The sequence below is a fragment of the Triplophysa dalaica genome, chromosome 2, assembly GCF_015846415.1.
Source record: "Triplophysa dalaica isolate WHDGS20190420 chromosome 2, ASM1584641v1, whole genome shotgun sequence".
Lineage (NCBI taxonomy): Eukaryota > Metazoa > Chordata > Actinopteri > Cypriniformes > Nemacheilidae > Triplophysa > Triplophysa dalaica.
In genome coordinates, this window is record NC_079543.1 from 12,756,673 (window position 1) to 12,782,844 (window position 26,172).

Consider the following 26,172-nt stretch of genomic DNA (forward strand, 5'->3'; position numbering starts at 1 on the left):
GATGTCTGGCGATGCTCTAGTTTACTATAATGATGTTTATTAAAGTAAAAAAGCGCTTCTCATTCTTCTAAAATGTTCATGTAAGGTTGAGTGGTTCATTGCACGCACGTTCCAGTAACATACAGTATGTAGCCGAATAAGCCACACCCATTGATTATAAAACGCATCCACATACGTTTGGCCATTTAGTGCATCTTCCTGTGCACGGACATCAGTCGGCTCACATAAAGTAACACATAACTGAAGATGCGAACTGGTTTTGGATGAGCACGGAGTGCCGGTGTCATTAAAGTTTTGATCAATAACACCATCCCAGCTGGCTGCTGATGTTTCTGCCCGCTTGTGCAACTTTCAGCCCGTCCCCCCTTTTCTCTCGGACCAGATTGAAATTCCCCTCGCAGGTCCGGCCATCAAAGGGGTCTTTCACTAAGGCACAATGGGGACAGAGGTGACCGCTCCAGGCTAACAGCACACACAGGCTCCCTCATACCCAGGGCTCCGAGCCTGCGAACAATAGCCGCTTTCATTTGTGAGGTCACATGCCAATGATTAAAAAGCAAAGGCCACCGAAAGAGTGGTGCAGACTAGGTCGCTAAGCAAGATCTCTAATGCGAGTTACGATCTAATATCTAATGACGGACTAGGCACCTTAAGAACTTAAGAAAGTCTGAATATTGTTAGTAGAATGTATGTAAGTACATGGTAACATTTCATGCAAAACAGTTTCATAAGCATGGGCCAGCACCTGTTAGTGAGAAAGGCTGTAATGCAAGCTGATTTTTAAAAGCCCTGAACCCACACAAAGCAAAGCAATTAAATCACACACGCACACACACATCTCTCAAAAAATACAGAACCCTGAAAACTCACCTTTACGGTCAGGTTTGAGGTTTCGGTCGACGGGTGGAGGCTGGCATTCGCCTATATGCATTGGTCTGCGTGGTGGGGTCTTGGGGCTGGAACGAAAGCCCATGTGGGCTGGAGGGGGAACCTGCTTGCCGAGGGAGGGGAACTCCACTGAACCAGGTGTCATGGGCACATAGTTTGGCTCCTGGATGGGTTCGGAAAGGCTGCCCGAGCGGTGATGTGATGAAGGGTGGACGCTCATGGGGACGTAGTTCTCATCCATCTCTTCAGTGCTTCCTACGGGCACCATCCCTTTATTCTTCTACAGACATCAGAGAACATTAGGAAATGATTAGTGGCAAGTTATGGATAGATTTGGTGCTGGACGTGATGTAGCTACAATATACAACAATAGCAAAGGAAACTTACAAAATAGGTATTGAAGCTTTCATTAAAATCGAATGAGCAAGTTTTGTCTGAGGAGAAGGGACGAGGTATATCATAGCAGTCTTGAGATCCATAATCTGTGAAATGCATAAAAAGCAAATATTAAATACAGTAAAATAAATTTGTTTTATCAAAAAGGATTCGAGTTACAGTTTTATAATGGATATTGCCTTAAAGTGCACACTCTCAGCTTTATGTAGAGTGTATTCACATCCAGTTTAGCTGAAGAATTAGGAATTACAGCTCTTTAATATGAAGCTCCCCCCTATATTAAGTTTTATTCACAGGTATGGGCTTTTCCTAAAATAATTTCTTCAGATATGAAGCATGTTAAAGATCTGAAGTTGATTCTATGTGTGGCGTTTGCATTTGGAAGCTTTTGCTGTGAACCCATATCATGGGGTTCAGGGAGATATCCATGTAAGTGAAACAGACCATAGTGAGACTTCAAAAACACAACAAATCCATCAGAAAAATGGCAGGAACATTAAGAGAGGTCAAATTAACAATTTGGGAACATTCTGAGAAAAAAACAAAACAGCGATGAGGTCAGCATACTGGGCGTCCATATGAGATAGAAGTGGTGGTGGGGATAAAGAAAAACATCTTCACAACGAATACAAGGAAAAATACAGAGGGTTCACAACATGTTGCAAAAGCCTCTAGAATAGGATGGGTAGGTTAGACTTCTAATATAGCTCTAAAAAGCATTTTTTTGGAGAGATCAAATTAATTTCAGCCTGCATACAACTAAAAAGAACAAAAGATATGGAGAAGTCTTGAGTCATGAGCAGACAACATCTTCAGTAAAGTAGTGTTTAGGCAGTGTGACTCCATCACTGGTGTTTTTTGGTGATGTAACAGACGACAGAAGCATTCTGATTAATTCTTAACTTTTCTGGACGTTGGGAAGGTGTTTTTCTTCATCACGCCCAGGATTGTTTTGTTGCTGAGCTCAGCGGTATGTTATTTTTTTCTCAGAATGTACCAAATTGTTGAATTGGGCCGCTCTTAATGTTCCTGGCATCTTTCTGATGGATTTGTTGTGTTTTTGAAATGCAAACACCACATGTAGAATCAACTCCAGACCTTTAAAACTCTTCATTTATGAAGAAATGTTTTAAGGAAAAGCCCATACCTGTGAATAAAACAGCTTATGATTCTGTCCAATCACTTTTGGTCCCTTGAAAAAGGGGGAGCTTCATATTAAAGCTGTAATTCCTAAAGCCTTCAGCTAAACTGGACGTGAATACACTCTAAATAAAGCTGAGAGTGTGCACTTTAAGGCAATATCCATTATAAAACTGTAACTCGAATACACTTTGATACACACCTAAAATAACCAAAAATGTGCTTCTGTCAAAATATTTATGGACCTAACTGTAAAACCACCTCACACACCCAATACCATTAAACAACACTAGAGGGAGCCACTCATAACAACCTGCCTCAACTGTACAAACAACTTTCATTTTCAATGATCCAAACAATAAGAGATTTTAAATGAATTCAAGATTTTGGTTGCCCGGGAAACATACTGTAGGTCATATTTAAGTGCTTTTTAATGTACATGTGAATCCTTCTGGCTCATTGAGATGAAAAAAGGATGAAAGTGGACAGTGACAAAACAAAAACACTATGAAACTGCACCATAGCTATTAAATTACATATGTTATATCTTTACTGTATTTTAGCTTTTATCCAAAACTACCTACATGGCCTTCAACCTATACATCCATGTCTTACCAATTCAATCAATCTGTCTTATCGGTATGTGTGTAACCTGGAAATCAAATCTATGCCCCGTTTGCACTGCAAATTAAGTAAATTACATATTTAGGACTGAAACGTTATGTTGAACCTTATTTTCTTGTGATTTTGCAGGATGCATACATATATCTAAATATCTAACTGCAGACTTCTCTAGCTAAACCTCTTCCAAACCTGACTTTCTTTCTGCTGCAGAACACAAAAGAGGATATTTTAAAGAATGTTGGTAACCAAATACAATTGATCCCCATTTACTTATTTTGCATGAGTACAGAATCTCCTAGACAGTTCTCAAAATATCTTCATTTGAGTTGCCCAGAAGAAAGAGTCATATACAGGTCATGAACGACATGAGCATAAATAAGTGATACTTTGAGGTGAACTATCCCTTTAACAATCAAGCTAAAACAGCACAGGTGAGCGAGATTCCCAATCAGCCCATACCCCTACGGAGGCGTGAAGAATCCACTGTACCAATGGTGTTGCTCCTCAGTGCTTTGTTCCCCCCTGAACCAGATGGCACACAGTAATTCCCATCGGTCTCGGACACAGACCGTGGTACTACATAAGTGTCCGTGGGTGACCGTTCGGGAGGAATCAATCCCGCGGTTAGTGAAGGCTTGGGTGGACGAGGAGGTGGTACCACGTCTGTGGCTCCCGAAACAGTCTCCACCCCAGCTGTCCGCGGAATCTGGTAGGTGCTGTTGCTTCCAGGTGTGGGTGGAATATCGTAACTGACCGACAAGGTCCCAAGCTTGTTCTCTATAGAGGGTTTGCGAGCAGGTGTGTTAAACACGTAGAGTTCGCCAAAGTCGCCATCGGGAGCATGTGGGGAGGACGCAGATTTCGGCAGCAGCACAGTGTCCTGAGAGTAACTTCTGGGCAGGTGGTAAAGGCCCTGCGAATCGGCCGACAAAGACTGCCCGCGTAAAGGAGGGGAGTCGTAGAGCCCAGCGCCATGATGGGAAGGAAAGAAGCCATTGACAGAGCCGTGCTTGGTGGAGGAAGCGGATGTGGGCGTGCAATGGGAAGGGAGGTTGTCGTTACAGTCGGGTTCAGAGGAGGTAGACTTAGAACAGTCGCCATGAGCCCTGCGGAGATATCCATGCACATAAAGACTATTAGATAAACAAAACACACAAAACAAATGACACAACCGACAAATTTAAGCTCAACATCATTATCATATAAATGCTGCTTGCAAGTAACTTTGGAAGTTAGGAAATTTCAATACAAATTAGTCTTAAAGGTCCAATGTGCAATTCTTTGCAGAATCTATTGACAGACATGCATATAATACACATAACTATGTCTTCAGAGGTTTAAAAAGACCTGACATAATGAAGCGTTATGTTTTTACTACCTTAGAATTAACTATTTCTATCTATATACACTTTGTATCCCCTTGCATGGAATTCGCCATGTTGTTTGTACAATAGCTCTAAACGGACAAACTGCTCTACAGACAAAAAAGCAAAAACCTGACAACATCTTTCTGCCGTTTCACACAGCACATATTTTTTCCGGCACACATGTTTACAGATGAGAGCATTCTTACTGAACGCGTATGTTTAAGAGAAAAACAATCGCATCACAGGTCAGTCACTCTCTCCTATGGTGAGTTAACCTTTTAGTGACTTTGTATCCTTCAAAGCACAATGGCTTTTGGTTTATAACTTGTACTATGTAGATCTTAAAGAGCATAAAATGGGTGGATATAAAAAATATTAGTTATGCAACCTAATTAAAAAGCGTTTTGATGAAGTTCTGCAAGATATTTTGCTCTTTGATATATTTAAATAACATAATGCGAAATTGAAACTTTGATGCTATGCCATTCATGTATGGATCACAGAATGACTCGAAAGAAGTGGGGCATATCTATAACAAAACAAAACAAACCAGTTATATGCAATTATGGTATATAAAACATAGCTTAACATACAAAATTCAAACAAAATCATCATAATAAAAATCCTACTTTTTAAAAAGAAAACAAATAAGACTCACATTTTTTGTCCTGCCATTTTGAGAGCAAAATAAAGCATGAATGAGCCCTCAAAAAAGCAAAAGTGACCACCTTTTGAGCTTGTTTCTTTTTTTATAATAACTAGTGGAGGCAGATTAACTATCCATTTTTAAATTCATACTGGCAAATTTTACAGTACAAACTGTGAATTTTTAAGGTCTGTGAGTTAGGTGAAATATGCTTGTGAAAAAGTTTGAAAACGATTTAGACGCTTTAGAAATCGATTTTTGATATCTCGATCGCAGTGAGCATGTGTGATTAGATGATTCGATGAGACAGATGAGACAACACTACGTTATCGATCTTTATGTCACAGTCTCCAATATGTGTATGTGATATTTGTAATGGACTCCAGGCTGCCCTCTTCAGGCTTTATAAACTTAATCTCCATCCTGCTGACTGTTCCCTCCAACGTGACGTCTCCACTCTGGGAACCAAGACCCGCCCCATTTTAATTCTGATTGGCTAGTAATGTTGGGTTGGTTGAGAGTGATAGCCATGTTCCTCTCATACCATTGTAAGGCGAACTTATGAACTGGAACTGATATCTAGAAGTAAAAAATTCTGATATTTTTTAAAGTAAAAAAAAAATTCTGCAGTCAAACGCCGCAAGCCGAAGATCCAGCACGGTGCCAGAAAACTGTAAGCCCTGGAAAGGACAATGGGCACACGCTGCTAATGCTCTCCCTACGCACTGCTCACACGTTCTGTGTGAAACAGCAGATCATTTTATTTCAGCCACCATAGTGCTTCAAAAAGGGGGAGGGGTTGAGTGAGCAGTTGGTTCCAATTTAGGACCTCACTGCTAGATGCTGCTAAACTTTATTCACACTGGACCTTTAAACATAAAATACAATTCTGTCACTATTAACATGCCGCTTTAATTATTACCAGTCAAATTGCTGGAAAACTTCATGCAGACTTCAAATCGTATTAAATCCTTGTTAATTCATACCATTTTAATAACAAATTCTCATAACAAAATCTGTTAGCGGCAATCCGTAACCTTTGTCACTATCTCAGATTGAAACATCAAACTGCAGGTTAATTTACATATATAGAAGAAAAAAGTTAAGGATTGCATCTTTAATGTAGTCATTGTGCAAACAGATTTCCAAACAAAACAACACAAGTGTTTGGCTGTGGGCACAAAAGCGTGTGCATATTTGTGTAGTTTAGTATTGTGTTCTTCACACGGGTTCCTTTCACTCACTGACTGTCAGGAGGAGCGCTCCGGGTCTCACACTCCTCCAGGAGCAGGTATTCCTGCTCCTCCTCTCCTACAGCAAGAGGAGCTATTGAACTACACCAGACATAAATAAACAAACAATAAGAACCTCATCTAGGTATCATCAAGGTTTCAGAGACTGCTGTAAACTCCTAATGTTTTAGCAGAAGTGGCTTTTTCATCAAAATCCTGCATTTTCTGTTTTTTGCTGGGAATTTAAAGGGATAGTTCACCTAAAAATGATGTCATCATTTAATCACCCTTTAAACCTGTATGACTTACTTTCTTTCTCAGAACACAAGAAGATATTTTGAAGAAAGTTGGTAACCGAAAAGTGCCAGCAACCATTCTATTGTATGGACACAAAACCAAGGCAAGTGAATGGAGGCCAGTTAGCAACATTCTTAACAAATATCTTATTTTGTTTTCTGCAGATGAAAGTGACTCATTCAGGTTTGAAATTACAAGAAAGTTAGTAAATGATGACAGAAATTTCATTTTTGGGTAAACTATTACTTTAATCTCAAAATGTTTTACATATTTACATGTATTGATGCAAATATTTACTTCATTTGCAAAACGAATATATGCAAACCAAAAGTTGAGATGATTCATTACAAAAGAAAATCCAAGCAAAAAACAGTTGCTTGACATTACAAATCCACCTGAGCTAAAAAACTTAAGAATCAGAACAATAACAGTAGAACTGTGAATGTTTGAAATATAATTTAACAGTCAAAGCTGTTTACCTTTATAATCACATCTGTGATGGTCCTATTGTCACCAAAAAAAGCCCACTCTTCCTTCTCAGTTTACCAACTTCATAAACTACTTACTCATATTAACCAATTATACTATCCCCTTACTCGGCGTCTTACCTGTTCAGCTCAGGTTTCTTGGTCTCACAGTTGACCAGCAACAAGTAGTCTGGAGGGGCATCCTGACTGGAGGAGGACTCCAGGTGTCTGACATTGACGGGCTGGTAGGGTGGGGGCATGCTAGCCAGTGCAGAAGGCCCCACAACTCCCCCCAGGCCTACATTAGGGGCCACATCCACCACCAGACCTCCTGCCACACCTGCTTGGTGAGACACCTTTGTTGGGTCTGGAAAAAAACATGGAGGAGTGAGAACTTAATCGCACACTTTGAGAAAACTACTGATCAAATATGTCCCACTTCTTAAATCATTAATGTGGGGATCAATTACGATTGTCTCGAATACTGCCCTTATATACAGCAAAGTTTTGGTAAATGTAATGAAAATGTTGTGAAGTTCTGCAGTTCAAACAATATGACATGAAACATATTGGTAACATTCTAAAACATGACTTTCATTCATTGATTATACATTTTAACAATTAAATCATTCTATTCATTGTGTGCTTATATGAAATATATGAAAACCCCACTTTTTCTGTGTTTATGTGCTATAATCGGGTCCCCGGTGCATCAAGCAACCCAGAAAAAACGTGAAAAATAAGAACCCAGTAAGTTTGTTTTGGTGTACCTTTCCCTGCAAGCATGTGAGAAATCGAGCTGTTAAGATTTCGCTCCAGTTGTGATTTTATTATAATGTTACCGCCCCTTAATCTACACAATTCCACCGGTGGCGCTGCAGCCATTGTTGTGTCCACAAGCGACAGCGGTGTACGTGAGTGTCGCCATAGCTAAAGTTCGTGGACAACATGAAATATAGTCGCTGCACAGAGTCCTTGACCTCGGAAGAGAGGGCAATACATTTGTTAATCTTTTTAGTGGAAATCCCCCAGAAACCATAAATAAAAACTTGCTTGTTTGCGCGAATCACTTCAAGCTGGAGTGCTTTATCAACCTGAGACAGTACAAGCAGGATTAGCTTCAAAGTTGTTTCTCAAGAGCGATCGAGACCAACTGAACGAGACAAAGCTGCCGATGTGAGTAATATTTATCAACAGTCTGAATTGATGTTCATGTAACGTATATGTAGGAGAATAACATTAGCATATGATAGCGAAGGGAGCTAAATCAGTCACGGGCTAAATAGAACATTCAAAGCCAGTGTTAGACTTACTCTATATTTATATGTTATTTGGCAAATGGGCACTTGGAGTTTAGCTGTATGTTTGTTATTACATTATATGCGTTAATTATGTCCAGCTACGGCAAGCTGTCTGTTTTGCTAATGAACAGGGGCGAACACTGCGGTTAGTTTCGTTTTAAACATCTCAATTCATTCATATTTAGGCTGAAAAATCTGTCACAGCATACTAGTTATCCTCTGACGTTGTGTATAACGTTATCACTTGTCAACGACAAGCGCTAAAATCCACGTAATTCCCAGAATTTTAGGCAAGCATACAGGCACAACCTGAGTGCTGTTTGCTGTGACAGATTTTTTTTGTCTCCTGACAACTGATTTGAGACGTTTAAAATGAAACCAACCGCAGAGGAGTTCAGAAAACATAATTTAGCAAAACCATTGCCATGGTTGTGTTGACACACCGAACGGAAGGGGGGTGGGTGAGGTGTGCTGTAACTCTGTCATTTAAAGAGACATGCACCATAACGGGTTGCTGTGAGCATAGCCGTTTTTGACGAGGCAAAAAGGGTATTGTTTACACAGCCATTGAGTGTTTTTTAGCAAAATATGTTCCTGACATTCCATGAAGACCCTAATAAATCATACCAACTTGTTGAAAGTGCTCAATAACCTTCAAATGTGATATTTAGAGATGACACTTTTTCACTTGCAGCAGAAGAATGCTACTGTGCACAAAGCAAGATCCATATAGCTGACGAACTATCAGTCAGTCAAGAGCAGTCAAGAGCGAAAAAAAAAGACTAGCCTTCAAACAACCCCACTGAACCTAAACCCCTCTGGGATGAAATGAAACACTTGCTGCAAGCCAAACCCCATTACCCCACATCAGATTGTGACCTCCCTGATGCTCTTTTGTCCAAATGGGAACAAATCTCCACATCCATGTTCCAAGATCTAGCGAAAGTCTTTCCAAAATTGTGGAAGCAAAAGGTTAATATTTCTTGTTTTGAAGTGAAATGTTCTGTAATGCAGGGTTTGCGTCTAGGCTTTGTGCAGGCCAGACTACTATTTGTAGTCATTGAAATTCTTGGAATAGCCAAACTCAAGTATTACAAGGTTTTGTCCACATTTGTTTGGCCACAGAGGACTTCAGAGCCAATAGTAGGGGTGCTCCGATCAGGATTTTTGGGGCTGATCACCGATCCTCGATCACTGAAAGCTGTATCGGCCGATAGCGATCACCGATTACAGGAGGTATTTGAAGCTTCCCCAGGACCATTATTTATTAAACTATATTTAACAACAATTTATATCAAGTATTCAAATTAAGAGAAGAGAAAGTCTTTTGAATTAACAAATTAACATAAGTAATTAAAATATTTACATGAAACATAGCAGCCGGTGACACGAGTCCCAGAAAGCCTTTGTCTTCCACAATATATAGTGGCCCTAATCAAAGCAAATTTTTACATCATTATATCTGATAATCTGATATTTCTTTATGCTTCCTACTGTCCTTGCAGTATTGTTGATGCTTTTAAAAATGTCTCTGTTAGTGACAGCTGAGGAGACGTTGCGCTAGACTTTTATTTTAGACTTTTCATTTATTTATTCAACGTTTCTGTTGTCGGACATAAAATAATAATTTAATTACAAGCACATGTTTATGTTCATATGTCCAATCATTAACAATGACAGATGCCTATAAAAGGTGTTTTTTTGTGGTCATATATGTGCTGCTTCTGCCGCTCACTGAACAAAGAAAATGCAGATAGAGACATTTTTCCACTCACTGAAAGCTTTTATTTATCCAAAATGACGCTATTTTATGAGGTAAAAACTCTGTAAAGATGCACCTTGACTCTCTTGCTGACAACATGCGTGTTTAGTAAAACTGACCAGGCATTTGAGAGTAAGCTAATGAAAAGGAAACACACGTCCCTTCGCCTACCTCCTTCCGCTCACAATCACGTTCAGTCCATATTCACGATCACATTCTGTTAACACGAAATGATAAATACAGGAATTACAAATCGCTTTTATTGTAGTCCATCAAACATACGGATTGCCTTCAGATTTTTCCATCACTGGTAAAAAAAAAGTGGTTGACGCGATCTCTGCAGCTGAGTGGCGCTCGAGCTGCTGAACTATCCCGCTCTCTCTAAGTGCTAGCGAACTTTGAAAACTACTCAAACTCCTTTACGTGATTAACCTTCAAATGTCTAATCAGGTTGGTGGTGTAAAAATTATTTTGAGTGCTTCCTCGTTGAATTTGCATAGTATAAACTTTTTAGGTTGCTAATGCATTGTCTTTTTGCACACACCTTGTATAGTTACCAGACCAGTGAAGCCATTTTCATAGCGCGTGAAAAAATTATCTCCCCAATTTTGCTCCTCTTTTGATCGGCTTTTCTGGAATGGCCTTTACAGAGACCGCCGATCATACTTCCCAAAGTGATTACGATCCCCGACAAATCAATCGGAGCACCTCAAGCCAATAGACATGGACCAAAAGGCAATTAACACCCAATTTGATTTTAAATTGTTAATAAGTTGTATTAAACCCCTTTAGCTAAATTACATTGACAATTTGTTGTTCTTTTCTGCCAAAGCTTCTGGCTGCCTTTTACAAAACTGATTCCTCATTTGTTGGGATTGTGTTTGGATAAAACATGTGGAGCGAAGATGTTCATGTTTTTGAGCTTAAAATCATTGTTTTTAAAGCAACAAACCAGGTTAAGGACAGCCACCTACACAGGCCGTGTGAAAGTACAGAAGTACTTAAAGAGGAACCCTGAACACAAGATGCTAATGAAAGCGCCACTAATCCAGTCCTGGCTGAGTCTCAGTTGTGTGTTTGTTTTTGTCCACAGTCTTTTAAAAGAGCTTTTGTACATCTTTGACTTTATTCTCATTTCTATTTCTCTTTGAACAGCCTCCTCTCAAGGTCACAGAAGTGCGGTTATCGAGTTGGTTGTATGTGTTTTTGTACAAATCTCTGCTTTCAGTTATCCGCTGAAACTCACAAACACATAGCTTGCGCGCACACATTGACACCCACACACACCCACTCACTCACTGGGTGCATTTGACTCTCTCAGTCCAGGCGTCTCAAGGCGCAGTCAGGGCCACTTTGTCTCTTTCGGGCTCTTCACTCCTTTCCTCATTCTCTCTCCCCCACCCTCATTGGTGTTTGTCAAGACATGCTGCTGATTCATCCAAACCCTGGAAAATCCCCCCTGCACATTTGTATTGTCAGTTAATTTTGCTTGCTAATAATAGCAGGCCGGTAGGTGTGTCACAACAGACAAATTTAACTGTTGGATACGGCCCGGTACGCTTGGGAAGTCTTGGGAACACATTTCGCATTACAATTTCAACATTCATTTAATTTCAAGCTATGTCTGCACAATTAATATTCACTCATTATGGTTGTCAGTTACAAACTTCCAGTAGTGGCCTACAATAACATAAAGTAGTGCAAATTAGACTTACATTTTAGAACACATTGTAAGTTGTACTATTCAACATTGTCAAATTCACATACACCAAGTTTCAATGATTTATAGACATTATGAAATTCAAATAATAAGACACTGGTGCTTGACTGTAGCTTACAACAATCCAAAAGCCATTTTTCCACTGTTTCCCACAAATGTCATCTACAGTGTTTCCAGAAAATTAAGCAACAAAAATTGAAGGAAATGAAAGCCAGATGTAGTCACAACCCACTACCTCAGCAGTAGCCCAAACACACTAAGCACTTTAGTGGGAACCATCATCAGCATCATTCACCACAGTAAATGCATCATTTACAAACAGTATTCACAAGCATCAGAGATTCAGATGAGATCTAAAAGGAACACAGTAAGTGAGGAAGAGTCAATCCAAGAGGACACCCAGAGAGTGCAAAAAAAAAACTGTGACATGGATTTGTCAGACATTGGACACTTTCAGACAAGTTTAGCTTATTTTAACATGTATATTTAGTTTACATATATCCTGCTTTTAAACATTATTTGTTAAAGTGTCCATCAGTAAACAAAATGTTTTTGTGGTGTATATGTGATTTACCTTCTGAATCGGTAGGGTTGAAGCCACAGATGTCACAGATGCAACGGACCCACTTGTTCATCTCCTCTTCAGTGTCGGCCACCAGGTAGAAAACCCGGTCGATGGTCTTGATGTCGAAGATGAAACTGTGCTCCAGGTCCTTCTTGTTGAAGGTGAGACCGGCGTCCACCTGCTCGCACAGATTCAGATCAATCACACGGATGGGCTTCTTGGTATGGTCATTCTTGTAATACTCCAGCACGTCTGGGTCTCCTGTCAGCCTCCCACTGCGCAGAACAAACCATCGCTTCTTCCATGCCTGAAAGAAGAGACAGCAACCATGAGTCATGTTGTATATAGTGCTGCACGTTCAAACACAGTTAAAATAAGTTCTGTTATCAAATGTTCCTGTTTTTTTGTTTTGATAAATTGATACATTCTGTTTTGTGCTGAAATATTTTGTGTAAATCTGTGTTTAAGACCCAGAAAAATAATTGCAGAATATTTTGTGGCATTTGATCCTGTTGATCCAGCCCCCTGTAGTGGACACTGTGGGTTCTGTCCAGCTCCTTCTGGCCAGACTCCATTCAAAACTCTGCCTGGAGATACTGGCTAAACTCTCTACAGACAAACTGTGGTGTTAAACAGTCCCCCCCATAAACACTCCAAAAGTATGCAGTATGCAAAGCTCTCGGGCTAAAAGAGGTAACTGCCAATTACAGCTTGAAAATATTTTTTCCCATATAAATCTAAGGGAAATTCAAATGCAAAAGTTTCACTTAAACAGTCAACAGCGCTTTATCATTTGGGGTGTGTTGGATGTAAAACATAATGAAAACAGATGAGACAAATGGATTTAAGAAACAAGCAAAAGCATTATAGACAGTCAGACGGTCATTAAAGTCAGATCCAAGACCCCTCCATTCTCAATCACCCTGTCAGGGTTTAGTTTACAGCAGGGGTTCTCTAAGTTTATATTCAAAGGTCCACATCTGAATTCTTGTCAACGTCAAAGGTCTGGTACAATTATTATTAAAAAAATTGCTTATAATAAACATTTAAAACAACTTTCAATTTAAAAAACAAACCAAAATCTATATGAAGAGTTTATTTGGAAAAACAGATAACTCAGTTAATTTTTTTTAAATCATGTTTTTATTGTGTTAGTTAGCTGTATTTCATATTACCACTTAATCAAAAGTATGTATCATCAACAAACTATGCAAATCTCTACAGTCACACTACATCCATTTTCATATGCCCAGGCAGTCTGAAACAGTGACAGAGTTTTGGAAACACCGTTTTGTTCGGTAGGTTGAATGTGCTTCTGTTTTCTACTGGTCGATGGACAGAAAAACCAAGAAAAAGACGAGCTGAGTCCGCAAAGTAAACCAAGGGTTCATGGGGCTGTACTGGCAACATTTTATCTACACGCTTTACCTGAAGAAGTTACCTGAAGTAAACACTACGTCCCGCTCGCATAAGCAGCGCACAAAATGCTCTCTGCCAACAATTAAAAAGAGGCGCGTCTAAGCAATAAATGCATTTTACGTGATCGGTCTGCTGGTTTGTGCGCATGGCGCGCCTGTGTGTACGTGTACACGCGTGACTGCATGCGCGTTTGTTTGGAACTTGGCAGGTCTGGAACAAATTCCCACCCGGTCCAAATCCGGACTGGAATCCGGACTTTGGGAAGGGCTGGTTTATAGTTAACTTTTATATTAGCTTAAAGCTTTCGTAAAGCTTTATATTTTTCGATTCCAAAAGAAATGTTTGTGTTTATATAATATATGTATGTGTTGCACATATAAATATGTATAAATGCAAAAACGTGCATGTTTGTAATATTACTATACAAATAGTAAAATTTATAATATATATTTATGTACATTCATAATGTAAATATTTGTCATTTAAACAAATGTACGTGTGTGAATTTATATAAAGGTTTAAAAATAAATATACATGCTACATAAATATATTAGACTATATAGAAACACACAAAAAAAAGGTATTTGGAGATTGAATCATAGTTAATCGATTACAGTGTTATCTGCATTCCAGGTTTCTTTTTAAATTGAATAGCTAACATTGAGTTGGACTGAAAATATTTTTTGCTTACTATGAATGAATGAATGAATGCACAAGTCCTCCAAAAAGCACCTCAGTAGCCCTTACTACAAAATAACTTAAATATAACTTATGATATACAATAGAGTGATACAAAAGACATGATCAGCACCAATATGTGGCCGTGGATAACGCTCTGCTTACGGAGTCATTGGTACTTGATGGCTTATTGGCATAATTTACCAATCAGAATAGGTTTTTCAAAAGACTGTCAGAAAAAACATTCAACAATGTTGTTTGTTATATAGCCATACAGTTTAAAACCTAATCAGAGCCAAAGGTTCCTAGTACTGCCCCCCCCCAAAAAAACAGTTTTCCTTAGATCGGCTTTAAACTTTAACAGAACACTTGTCATTAACAAGATAACAGGAAAAGACTACAGGCTTCCATCATGTTACTAACCAGACCGCCGGAAATGCTTAATCTGTGTTGTTGTTTATTTTTTACCATCAGGTTTGAAAGACGATTTAACAATGCTGTACTTTACCCCCCTCTCTCCTCTCAGCTGTTTTTCCATCCACAGGGTTCCCTTTGTTAGAGAGCCAAGCTCATACCCTCTGGATATCACCACACAGCACAAGAGGCAACAGCCCCGGCATGCCAAACCAAATACACACACACAAACGCACACAACATGACACTCACAAACTGATCAGCATGATAGACCTGACTGTGTGATGTGACCAAAATTTCCGTGAAGTATCATCACAGCACCATGCCACCCATGAGTTTGGAACATAGTATTTTGTAATAGATACAAAAAATGTAATCCACAGATAGAGTCTGACATCACAAGCTTTACAATCACCAGCATTAGCTCTGTTTGTCTGCTGTGAATAAACCAACACAGAAAGCTCTTAGATGCTAACCGCTGCCTCAAAACAAAGCACTTGCAGCTCAAGTTACACAGATAGTATGTTTACTGGCAGGAGAGAGACCCAGCTAACCTGCTGCACGGATCATCTTACGTCCATACACTGACACAAACAGAACACAAGATCTTCAAGAGAACACCTTAGGAGAACATTCAAGAGAAATCTAGTCATAAAAGAAGAATGCAGAGAAGTGGGGGACTTAACTATCAATAAAATTCCATTTGAAAAAGTCAACTTAAAAAAAAAATTATCTGTACCATAGTGTTCATAATATTGAAACATGAGTATAACTGGACTTTTGAGCCGTAGCATCTGCAGTAAAGGTGTCAAATTTGTTCCATATCGGAGGAAAGTGTTTTTATTTTTGAGCAGAGTGGCCATGCTGAATAAGGCATGAGCGCCACTCTCCAATTTCCAACTTCTACTATCTCTCTCCGTCACTTACACACACAAACTGTGGTATCTCTCCAACACACTCTCCTTTGTTACCAGAGCAAGATTTCCCAATTTCAGACAAAAACCCTCCCACATGACACCCATCCAGCCACCCAACTCAATTCGATCCTACCTTGAGTCCCGGCTCCCGAATGCACAGACACAGAGCGTGTAGTGTTCAGCCACCTGTTGCGATTGTTTCTTCCATTCTGTTTGATGCCAGAAAGCAACGACAGCTCACAAAGCCAAAGACCCTCAGATGAAGACTGATCTTAAGAAGAACAGGATATGCACTATTTTCCAAAAGCCCACAAGACGGACTTGCATCTGAGCACACTTAAAGTCTGAAGTCATTCAAACTGCCCCCAGATGAGGTTAAACAACAACCAAGACTAGTTGAGCTGCACAGTGATCTTCTAGAATGTTCTCCTGAAAGTCCTTCAGTTCTAGAAGGAGAATGTAAAATAAACGTGTCTGTGTACAAGGAGGCAGAGAGAGTAGGGACAGGGTGGGACTAAATTGAAGAGGCCCCTCCAAGTGTGGCAGCTGCTGTCTGCCTCACTCACACGCACACACACACACACAAGTGTGATGCAAACAGAGGCATAGGGCCACAGTGTCACTGTCTTGGCTTGACAGAGACACCATTGAGGCCCAAACTATAGGGGAATGCCAACCGAACTGAATCACTGAGTTGTCAGTCTTTCTGCGTATAATTGACGTAAAACGGGAGCAACGACGACAGAGAGATAGAAAGAAATCATGTAACCCAAAAATGTCATGCTACGCTATACCACAATCTCTTGCTGTGGCTGCAAAAGACAGCACAAGACGCATGTAGTGCGAATGCATTGGTACATAGTTATCTCATACCTTAAATTCCATACGCATTAGCTTGCGCTATATTTCAGATGGAGTGCACAATGAGACCGTTGCTTTCTGGAGCATCTCTGGACATGCACAGTGTTTCAGTCTTCTATCTCAAGAACTCTGAAACCACAAAGACCCTCACAGAGAGCAGACAGCATCAATGTGTCCATTTCCCCTTTTCTTGATTTTTGAGAAATTATGCGAGTATTAGAAAAAGAATGTATTGTTGATATTGTTGAATGTTGTTACAAACATTCTTCAAAATATCTTTGTTTGTGTTAGGTAAGTCATTCAGGTTTGGAATGCCGTCAGGGTGAGTAAATGATGAAAGAATTTCCATTTATAGGTGAACTATTCCTTTAAGTTACAATGTGAGAATGTGCGTGAACCAGAGGCTTGTTTTTCTGGCAAATGAAAGCTCCTGCCAGAGTGGACACTATCCAATTGGAACAAAATGAAAAATGCAGCGTTCCTCACTGGAATTAACGACACGCCCGCATCATCTGCTGGAAAAACAAGTCTCTGGTTCACGCGTGTTCGAGAGATGACCAAAGGACAGCAATGTTAATATTTCTCTTAAACAAACGCATCGAGTCGCTTCAGAAGACCTTTGATAAGACCACGGAGCCGTGTCCAGCAGTTCTTTGATGGATGGATGCACCTTTTGGAGCTTCAAAAAGTCAACACACATTCACTCCCCATTCTACCGCTTTGAAGTAAAATGATACATGTTATTAAAACTCCAACTGCATTATTCTTCAAAAAGAAAACCATATTCAGTTAGGATGCCTTAAGGGTGACCAAAACATGGGGACATTTTGATTAGCTAGTAAAGTATACCTTTAACAAATATTGAATATACTCTTGACTCTTTGAAATAAAATATTATTCTTAGGTGAGTAAAGTTGTCAGCCAAATCCACAACCAACTCTAAAAGTGCAAAACTCTATTGTTCCCACATAAATGCTTCCCACACTGCAAAATGTGTTATAAATACAACTCTATCCAAAATCCTTGAAAAATACCATGATCTCATTTTCAGGACATTTCACCCACTGGTATGTGACAGTTGAGATGATTCAGTATTTGTGAACGTTAGAAGGCAGCACGAGGTATATCGGCGGTCTCTAAGGAGACCAGAGCTGGAGAGCGCGAGAGAACTGACAGTTGGATCATTTGTAAGTGTGAGATCGTTCAGAAATGGAATAACCAGGACATGATTGCGTTTGCATGCCAAAGCCTCTCCATCATGACTTTGCGCTGTGAGTAGTCATATATGAGCTCATAACAAAGGTTTACCTGATAAACAGGTTCATAGGCATGTAAAGGCCACCTGCATTCTATATAATGTACATGAAAAGTGCAAGGCACGTGATAAACTGCTAAAAAAAGCAGCAACAGGAACACAATATTGCATAAAAATACAAACGAAAATTATTTAAAGCAAGTATATTTTTAAGAAATTTTAACACTCTCACGTCCACGTCTACACACATTTAATTCAAAAGGTGTGACTACATTTTTTTATTATAAGTATACTGGTATATTAAGTATATTTGTGGAACTACTTCTTGAGGAGCTAGATCTTAACTATTATGGTTCTTAAACCCTGTGACATGAGGAAACAGCCTTGTGTGTTTGGGTAGAGAGCTAAGTGCATAATAATAGAACTAGCCTGTCCAGACCTGAATAAATGAAGACAGACGCCTCCCCATCGCAGCTTACCGCCTCTCCAAGTCCTCTGCATGACATCATTCCCTTAAGCCTCACTCCCATGAATCTCTTCATGACACAGGTCACTCTGTGTGCAGTATCCATACTTGTCACTGCTAAAATTCATTAACTGGCTTCTGATTGGCAGGACAAATCTGATTTTACACTCATTAAACAGGCCAGTGTACAGTGTACTTTAACATGAGTGGGTAAAATGTGTGACAGTGGCGGTTAGTTTGGTGGTTTGTCAGCGTTCTGTATCTGTACTTGAATCTAGATGTGGGAGATAAAAGGAAGTGTGGGGGTTCAGTTTTGGTCTCAGAGGTGACTTCAAGTATAGAGCATGTGCAAGTATGTGTCGCAGTTCAAGTGCTCTCTCTTAAAGAGGGGTGTGTCGGGATGCCATTCTGCCGAGAACACCCTGTTGGCTACATGTCAGGGCAAAGCCCAGGTTGGGTCACACCTGCCACTTGTCTGTTTACAATCCAACTTGCTCGGCCTCACTTTCTTTATTTTTAGTGACAGTGAGAAACTGCAAAACAGCGTGGATTCCTTCATCTATGACATCACATCAGTTTTGTACTAAAAACAGTTAAGAGTTTCTTCCCAAATTCTTATAATACATAATTACAAAAGTAGGTTAAATCTAAAAGTTTTTTCAATTTATTTTCAACATTTCACTTTTCTTCACATATGCTTTTGGATGCAGTGAACTCGAAGGCTGTTACCCATTTTACTCATTCACTAAAGGGAGTTCACTGGAATAGGAACAATGTTCAATTTGTTTTAAATTCGGTGTTTTTACTGCAGAGTTGTGATAAAAACATTTATACACACTGTTAGAAGTGCTTAGAAAAGCCAAAGACAGCTTGGAAAAAAGCCATCAACATCACAGGCTATTATTAAACTGGTTTAAACAAAAACTCATCTTTTGAATAACATTTGCTTTGCAGAACGGGTCTTTCTTGCTCTGTGATCTCAAATGCATTATACTGGAATAAGTACAATGCAAACAAACTTTGTGTTTGATAGCCTTTTGTTGATCCACAGCATTAATGGTTTTCCTAATGTATCTAGCACTGACCACATGACTCCTATACTTACTTGCACTTTAAAGCATAAGAGGTAAAAAACAGCTGCATTATTCATCTTTAACAGAGAGATGAGAGGAAATAAATAACTAGTTCTGGGTGTGCAAATAAATGTGCATTTGTGCATTCTGTTTAAGGTAGATGTACAATTTTTTATTTTCTTTGCAAATCTGAAAAAAGATCATTTTGTCTACAGTGTCTGTGTCTTTCTTTTACATCAGCTTTACCAATGGATAGTTCTGTCAAAGAATTAATGAAATCAAATGGGGGTCAATGTTGTATGGTTACAAACATTCTTCAGAATATCTTTGTTTGTGTTATGCAAAAGAAAGCCATCCAGGTTTGGAAGGCTTGAGGGCGAGTGAATGATGAATGAATTTCCATTTAGGGGTGAAATATTTCTTTAAGATGCAAAATATATTTGATATATTTGAAAATATGCAAAAGTGAAAATGAAAGGAACCCAGATCATGCGGAGTTGCACAGTGTTGATGCAATTAAAACTGACCAATTTTTTTACCTAAACATTGTAATAATTATTTATTATTAATTAATAGTATTAAACTTTTTAAACTGAAGAAAGACTGTGACCAACATCTTGGATTTCTTGAGGGGAGTTCATTAATTTCAAGTACACAAAAAAAGCACATTTGCTTTGCTTATTTTTCTCCACCTTATTCTAGAAAGGATAGAAAGAGATGTGAGAGAAGCAGAATTTACTTCTCTTTTCCACAGATGTGTTTTTAATCAGTGATTTTGATTATCCTCTTTGTGGCTTTAGCTGAGTGTTAAACTTGAATAACACAGAGAAACAAACTGTTATTAATAACACAATACATATTCATAACACAGCATTTGAGGTACTTTCTATACCACTAGTGGCATCAAAACTAATTGCAAAAAAAATCTTTTCAACATGCAAAATCATCTAATTGCAAAAAAAAACTTTTCAACATGTGCAAGTGGTTGGACAAACTCAAGCCATTAATTGTACCAGCTTAACTTTCTGCCAAGTTGAGCAGTTCAACCAAACAGATTGCAGTTCTTATCGGAATTCAAAATTATTGTGCAATAATTTGGTTTTACTTTGGACACCTGATGATTCCAGAAGCCAAAAACCTGTTAATAACTCTACAATAACTACACAACCGTTTTAAAGATAAATTTGAATTTGTCAGTTTCCAAACTTACAGTTAATCAGAGCAAAACTAATACATATATGCACGGGTACAAATGCTGACAAAATATGTATCTATACAACAATGTCATGTTTGATACTGGCATGAAGCAAATTTAACTAAATTTTACAAAAAAGTGAAACATTAAAATAGCCAGAGCTAAAAGACATCAGTGCAGAATTAGTGACTGATACTAATGCGCAAGTGGCACATCTCCTGTTGCCACAATGGTTCACTGTTGTCATCAAGTCGGCACTTGTGGAAAAGATGAGACGTTTAAATAAACCATATTTACCTCACACCCACGTGTTAGCTTCAAAAGCTAGTGTTCTGAAAGGCTTTGCTGGCCTTGTAGAATGAATAGTAAGCTGGATCAGACATTTCTTATTACAGCAACAACAGCTTCAAATGTCTTTCTTGGTGCATTCTCGCTAGGGCTGGGCAGAATGACGGAATACGCAGTAAATGTAAATAAGTAGGCATCGTTAACTCGGTGCTCTGAAAGTTGGGAGTTATAATGAAAAAACATCTGAATTAATGCACCCATAACAAAGTAACAAATCAAATACAAATACTCTTTTGACCTTCTTTCAGTCTGTAGTTTCTTTACTCGCTCCAGTCCAGCGCTGCAGTGCGTGCAGGGGTGCAGGTATCTGCGCATGCATATTAAAAAAAGGTCATTCTCATGTTTTCAGAAGTCAGAATGTTTTGTAAAGCTGTTAAATTTTTTAATAAAGTTCAACTTTAGGCGAGCCAAGGCGAAACTTCAGTTGAAATGCACGATGATGCTCACAGCATGAGCGCTTTGACTTGACGTGCTTCAAACCCCCGTTTGGGAGATGCGTGTGGAGTCACCAGAAACTTGTAATGCAAAGACGAGTGCAAGAATAAACAAACCTAAAGACAGAGAGTCGCAATACACTAAAAATTTGCATCTAATAGAGAGTAAAGAGCGATGAAGACCTACAGTACATACCCCATGAACACCAGTTTATAACACTAGTCGTACTGTACTCTCATTGTTTGTGCATATATTCATACTTCACTTGTTGTCTATCCGTGCCGGTCCCAGTGCTAAAAAATACCGGACATGAACTAATCCTTGTAAACCAAGTCATATGTCGAAGGGATTAATGTGATGATGTGTTGCTTGCTCGTGCTATAGTTCCATCCCACTCCCTCACTAGTCCCACCTCTAGCGGCTCGTGTTTTTCAGGAAATATTCATACAGCTGTATCTCTCTATTTGATAAATTTGATCAAACTAAATACTCTTTGAAGATAAAACATATCCAATACTTCTGTATAGGCACTCAAGCTTAATATGAGATTGGTTGTTCTAAACCCCAGGTAAACAGAATCATGGGTTATCTGTCTCAAGTTTCACACTGCTTATAATTTACCAGGGGTTAAAGATCCTATTCCCCGAGTTCCATTTTTCAACCTTTAGTTAGTGTGTAATGTTGCTGTTAGAGCATAAACAACACCTGTAAAATGATAAAGCTCAAAGTTCAGTGTCAAGAGAGATTTTGTCTTTAACAGAATTCACTTTTCAAGGACTACACAGAACGGCAGGAATCGAACTACAGCCCTCTACTTCCCGGGTACATGATGTCACTATTCCGACTGCTTTTATCAACATCCGCCCAAAGGATTACACCGAAAAAGGGGCGGGACCTTCCTTAGAGAAGTGGAAGAGCCACTAGAGTGGTGTTTGGTTATCAGAGATTGTAAAGCTACGTGCTAAACTACTTTCACTTTCATCACATTGCTACAGTTGGTAATAAGAATTCAGCTTCACACATTCTAAGATAACCAACAGTCAAACAACAGCTTCCGACTTTACCTTCAGCTGTGAAAGCAGTTCTGTGTAATACACTGATATTGTGTGTGCGCATAGCCTTCCTCTAAAACACTTCTATGAAATGTCTTTTGAAGTCCTGCTTGCAAATGTCTACTGGTCAATCTGATTGTTTTATTATCCAACTCGACTCCAATATAAAAAGGTAAAACTAACGTCTGTTATTAGTGTTGATTAATATAGCCGGTCTGACTCCATTCGGTCCGATGTCATTTCCCTCAGCATAGTAGGAAAAGAATTGCGATCTCTAAAAAATTTTAATTTACACATGCACTAGCAGACCTCCGTTACACTTTCATCGACCCACTTGTTTTTAACTGTTAAAGTAATGTTGACGGCATTGTTACCGTTTATTGCTAAAATTTAATGAACACACGTGCACTGAGAGGGGCAACGAACAATCACAACAGCCTGAGAAGCGGAAGCTCGCTGATATAGTATGGGTGGGACATCATCCCACACACACTAAGCGGGGAACCAATCACAAAAGATCTGGTAAGCTTTACCAATCAGAGTGTTTTGGAAAGAGGGACTTTATATTGACCGGAAAAAATCCAGTCGTTTTGTTAGAAGAAGGACAGCGGAGAACACTAGCCTTCAAATATGTGAAATATAAAGCATTTTCTTTAATTATAAAAACATTAACATCCATTGATAAACACCCCGAAACATAAAGCCTCTAAAACAGCAAAAGAAAGGCTGCTTTAAGAGATAACACTGGGTATTTATAACATGACAATTCAAACTTTACATCACTAAACCCTAAACTTAACATTCTTATTTGCGGTGTAATGATTGGATAAATACTGCAGCGTCAAGCTGAAAATAAAAATAGTGTGTGGTCACGTTAAATAACCCAATACCTTGTTGTTCCGCATTCGAGAAAAAATGACGCCTTGTAAATCCTTTTTGGCTGTTTTAAGCCTGCTAAGACTTTACTTACTCAAAAAAATAAAAAACTCAAAGGATTGTTTACACAGCGCACAGAGTTTCTGTGACTGTGCACAGCTTGTGAAATGAGGTAAGAGCTGTTCAGTTTTTGACTGTTTACCCGGGGTTAAAAGCAGGGTTTATAATGAAGATGACCCAGGGTTAAGCACAGTGTGAAAAGCCATAATGAGGACTAATGGCATTTCTTTCCAATTAATCCAAGAGCAGCCTGGTCAGAATTAGCATCAAATCTGCAGTGAACACAAGGTTTGGCACTTTTGTAACTTTGGCAAACACAGTCGATTTTTAGGGTTAGCCTGTTACAGAATTGAAAAACGAATTAAACAGAACCTTATCATGTCACATCACCTTTAAGCTTGGCTTTAATTTAAATGACACATCTTGCAGTTGTTTACTCTTTGTACGGGCCAAATACATGCCAGTTTAACCGAAAGACAACTTGACCTCAGCACTTTCTCATTTCATGAACAATCTGACCTGAAACCTAAAACCATAGAAAACCAACAATTGACACTCTGTTCTGTTATAGCAGCAAATTCTCTTATTTGCTTTTACTTCTAAAATGTATTGAAATTTTCTACAGTGCATGAATTGACACCTGTAATGACTGTCTACTCTAGTTGTAGTGTGCAGTGTATTATTTATGAAATAAGTTCAGGAAAAAAAACTACTAGGAACATTTACAAAACAATTTTCAGGTCTCCCCTTTAACCGAATGACTACTCAATCCACACATACTGTACATTTTACCCCTTAAATCCAATACAAAATCAGTTATTTTCAACAACATTTTGACCCCATAAATCTGAACTGTTATATGCTGATGTTTGATCAAAATGTAACTGAATAGTGTCTAGAGTTTCTAGAGTCAGCCCTAAGGGTGCAGCGCTTCAACTGAGAAAAACAGCCTGAACCAGGTCGTCCCTAACACAGCATGGCAGCACCACAAGGCTTCTGCATAAACAAGGCACCAAAACTTCGTTCTTTACTAGAAAGTATTCATACTTTTAAGCTTTCACACCAACACAGGAACCCAAAACCCTTCCTGGGTGGACCCGATTTCGAAATATCTCAAAATCAACAATTAGCTTACCTTTCTAACATAGTTTCCGAAGACAGTATAGCTGAGAGGGATGTGTCTGTAATGTGTAGCACGAGTGAGTCTTTATCAAGAATACCAGTCTTTTTACATGGAACTCTGGAGGGACCTCTCCCACCTCTGACTTCCTGTGTACGGGTAATCAGGCCCTCCCAGAACGCCTTGCAAACCATGACCACCAAATCAGAGGGGCTGGGGTGAACCAAAAGCAGAGGAGAAGAAAGGGTGTGCACGCATATAAACAAACATTCTCACTCACTCATGCTGACAGAATACTTCAGAACTTAAAAAAATGAAAATATATTCTTAAACTGTTTGGGAGTGTCACTGAGTCGGAACACTCGACAGTAAAAATAAAAAAGGTAATCTTCTGTATAAATATCTGGCAAATGTTGTCACTGATAACTAAAAGCAGATTCTAAAAACCACAACTATATATACTGCAAATATTTGCATCTCATCAATTCCACATTGGGCCTCATTCATGACATACGATATTTTGTGTAGATCATTCGTAAAGTCGTTTTGATGTAAATTGTCAGATGCATTAAATTGTAATTGTGTAAATTGTTACATTCTGTTTTCTTTTAGACAAACTGCTTTTTGATGCACTATGTATCATAATGATATTTCACGAGTTCTTTTGCCCAGTTGTTTATCATTTTTTACTTTTTTACTTTGAGTAAAACGCAGAGCTCGTCACTATCCATTTTTAAACAGCCATCCAATCTCAATGGAGAAGAGGCAGGACAAACACTACATTGAGCACCCATCATACACAACAATGGAGAAGTTAATATTAATAGTTACTGCATTTTCATTTTAATTAATACTCTTTATAAGAAGACACTAGTTACAAGTAGGTTAACTGTTGCAGACTTTTTAAATCACACCAGCCAACACATCTCCAGAATAACGCACAGTGCCTCCAAAGCATTCTCAGGTACCAGGTATTATTGTTTCAGCTTGCTAAAAATGCTTTGGTGGACACAGTTTAATTGATTAATATATTTGTATGCATATAGCCTATTAGTCTCTTATGCATTTATGCAATATAATATAGCCAAACCAGAGAATGAAGTCCAGAGGATTCCAGCATTTCAAGATACTTCATTTGCGTTGCTGTAATTCATAGACGGGAATTATGCTAATTGTGAATGAGACTGCATGCGTGCCCTGTTTACAAGTGATTGTAATTCATTAAGACGCACACATTTACTATCAAATCTTACGTTTACAAAGTATTTGTGAATCCAGAGGAGAGTTCTCGGGAAGGTCTGTTTTACAGACAAATTCCTCAGAATTTATACATAAATTTATGAATGTTTCATGAACGAGGCCCATTGAGTACTAAAAGTGTGTGTGCTGTAATACTATAATATATCACAAAGCAAATTTTTGCCAGAGGATTCTCAAGCACTCAAGCTCTGGGCCCTGAGCTGCTTAGAAGCCAGTCTAATGTCTTCCAGGCCTCTGTAATCTAATTGAATGAAACACTGACAGACCGTATAAAGCAATCGTATGGAGTTTCAATCAGCTGCACAGAAACATACTTGCTAAATTTACTACCCCACCTA

The 26,172-nt window shown here is 38.9% G+C and overlaps 1 protein-coding gene across 16 annotated transcripts in view; it reads right to left on the reverse strand.

Annotated features, from left to right (window-relative positions):
- gab1 (GRB2-associated binding protein 1) overlaps positions 1-26,172 on the reverse strand; it is a 70,723-nt gene that overhangs the window by 7,927 nt on the left and 36,624 nt on the right. For 9 of the 16 annotated variants that reach the window (XM_056765530.1, XM_056765558.1, XM_056765539.1 and 6 more), the window contains 6 exons: positions 12,415-12,712; positions 7,199-7,424; positions 6,306-6,395; positions 3,508-4,154; positions 1,276-1,370; positions 871-1,168 (listed from right to left, as the gene is read on the reverse strand). In XM_056765530.1, coding sequence (XP_056621508.1) covers positions 871-1,168; positions 1,276-1,370; positions 3,508-4,154; positions 6,306-6,395; positions 7,199-7,424; positions 12,415-12,712 — 1,654 coding nt within the window. Of the gene's footprint in view, positions 1-870; positions 1,169-1,275; positions 1,371-3,507; positions 4,155-6,305; positions 6,396-7,198; positions 7,425-11,419; positions 12,120-12,414; positions 12,713-15,966; positions 16,314-24,589; positions 24,726-26,172 lie in introns of those variants that run through there. The other 7 variants (XM_056765576.1, XM_056765605.1, XM_056765610.1 and 4 more) reach the window with 5 other exon arrangements.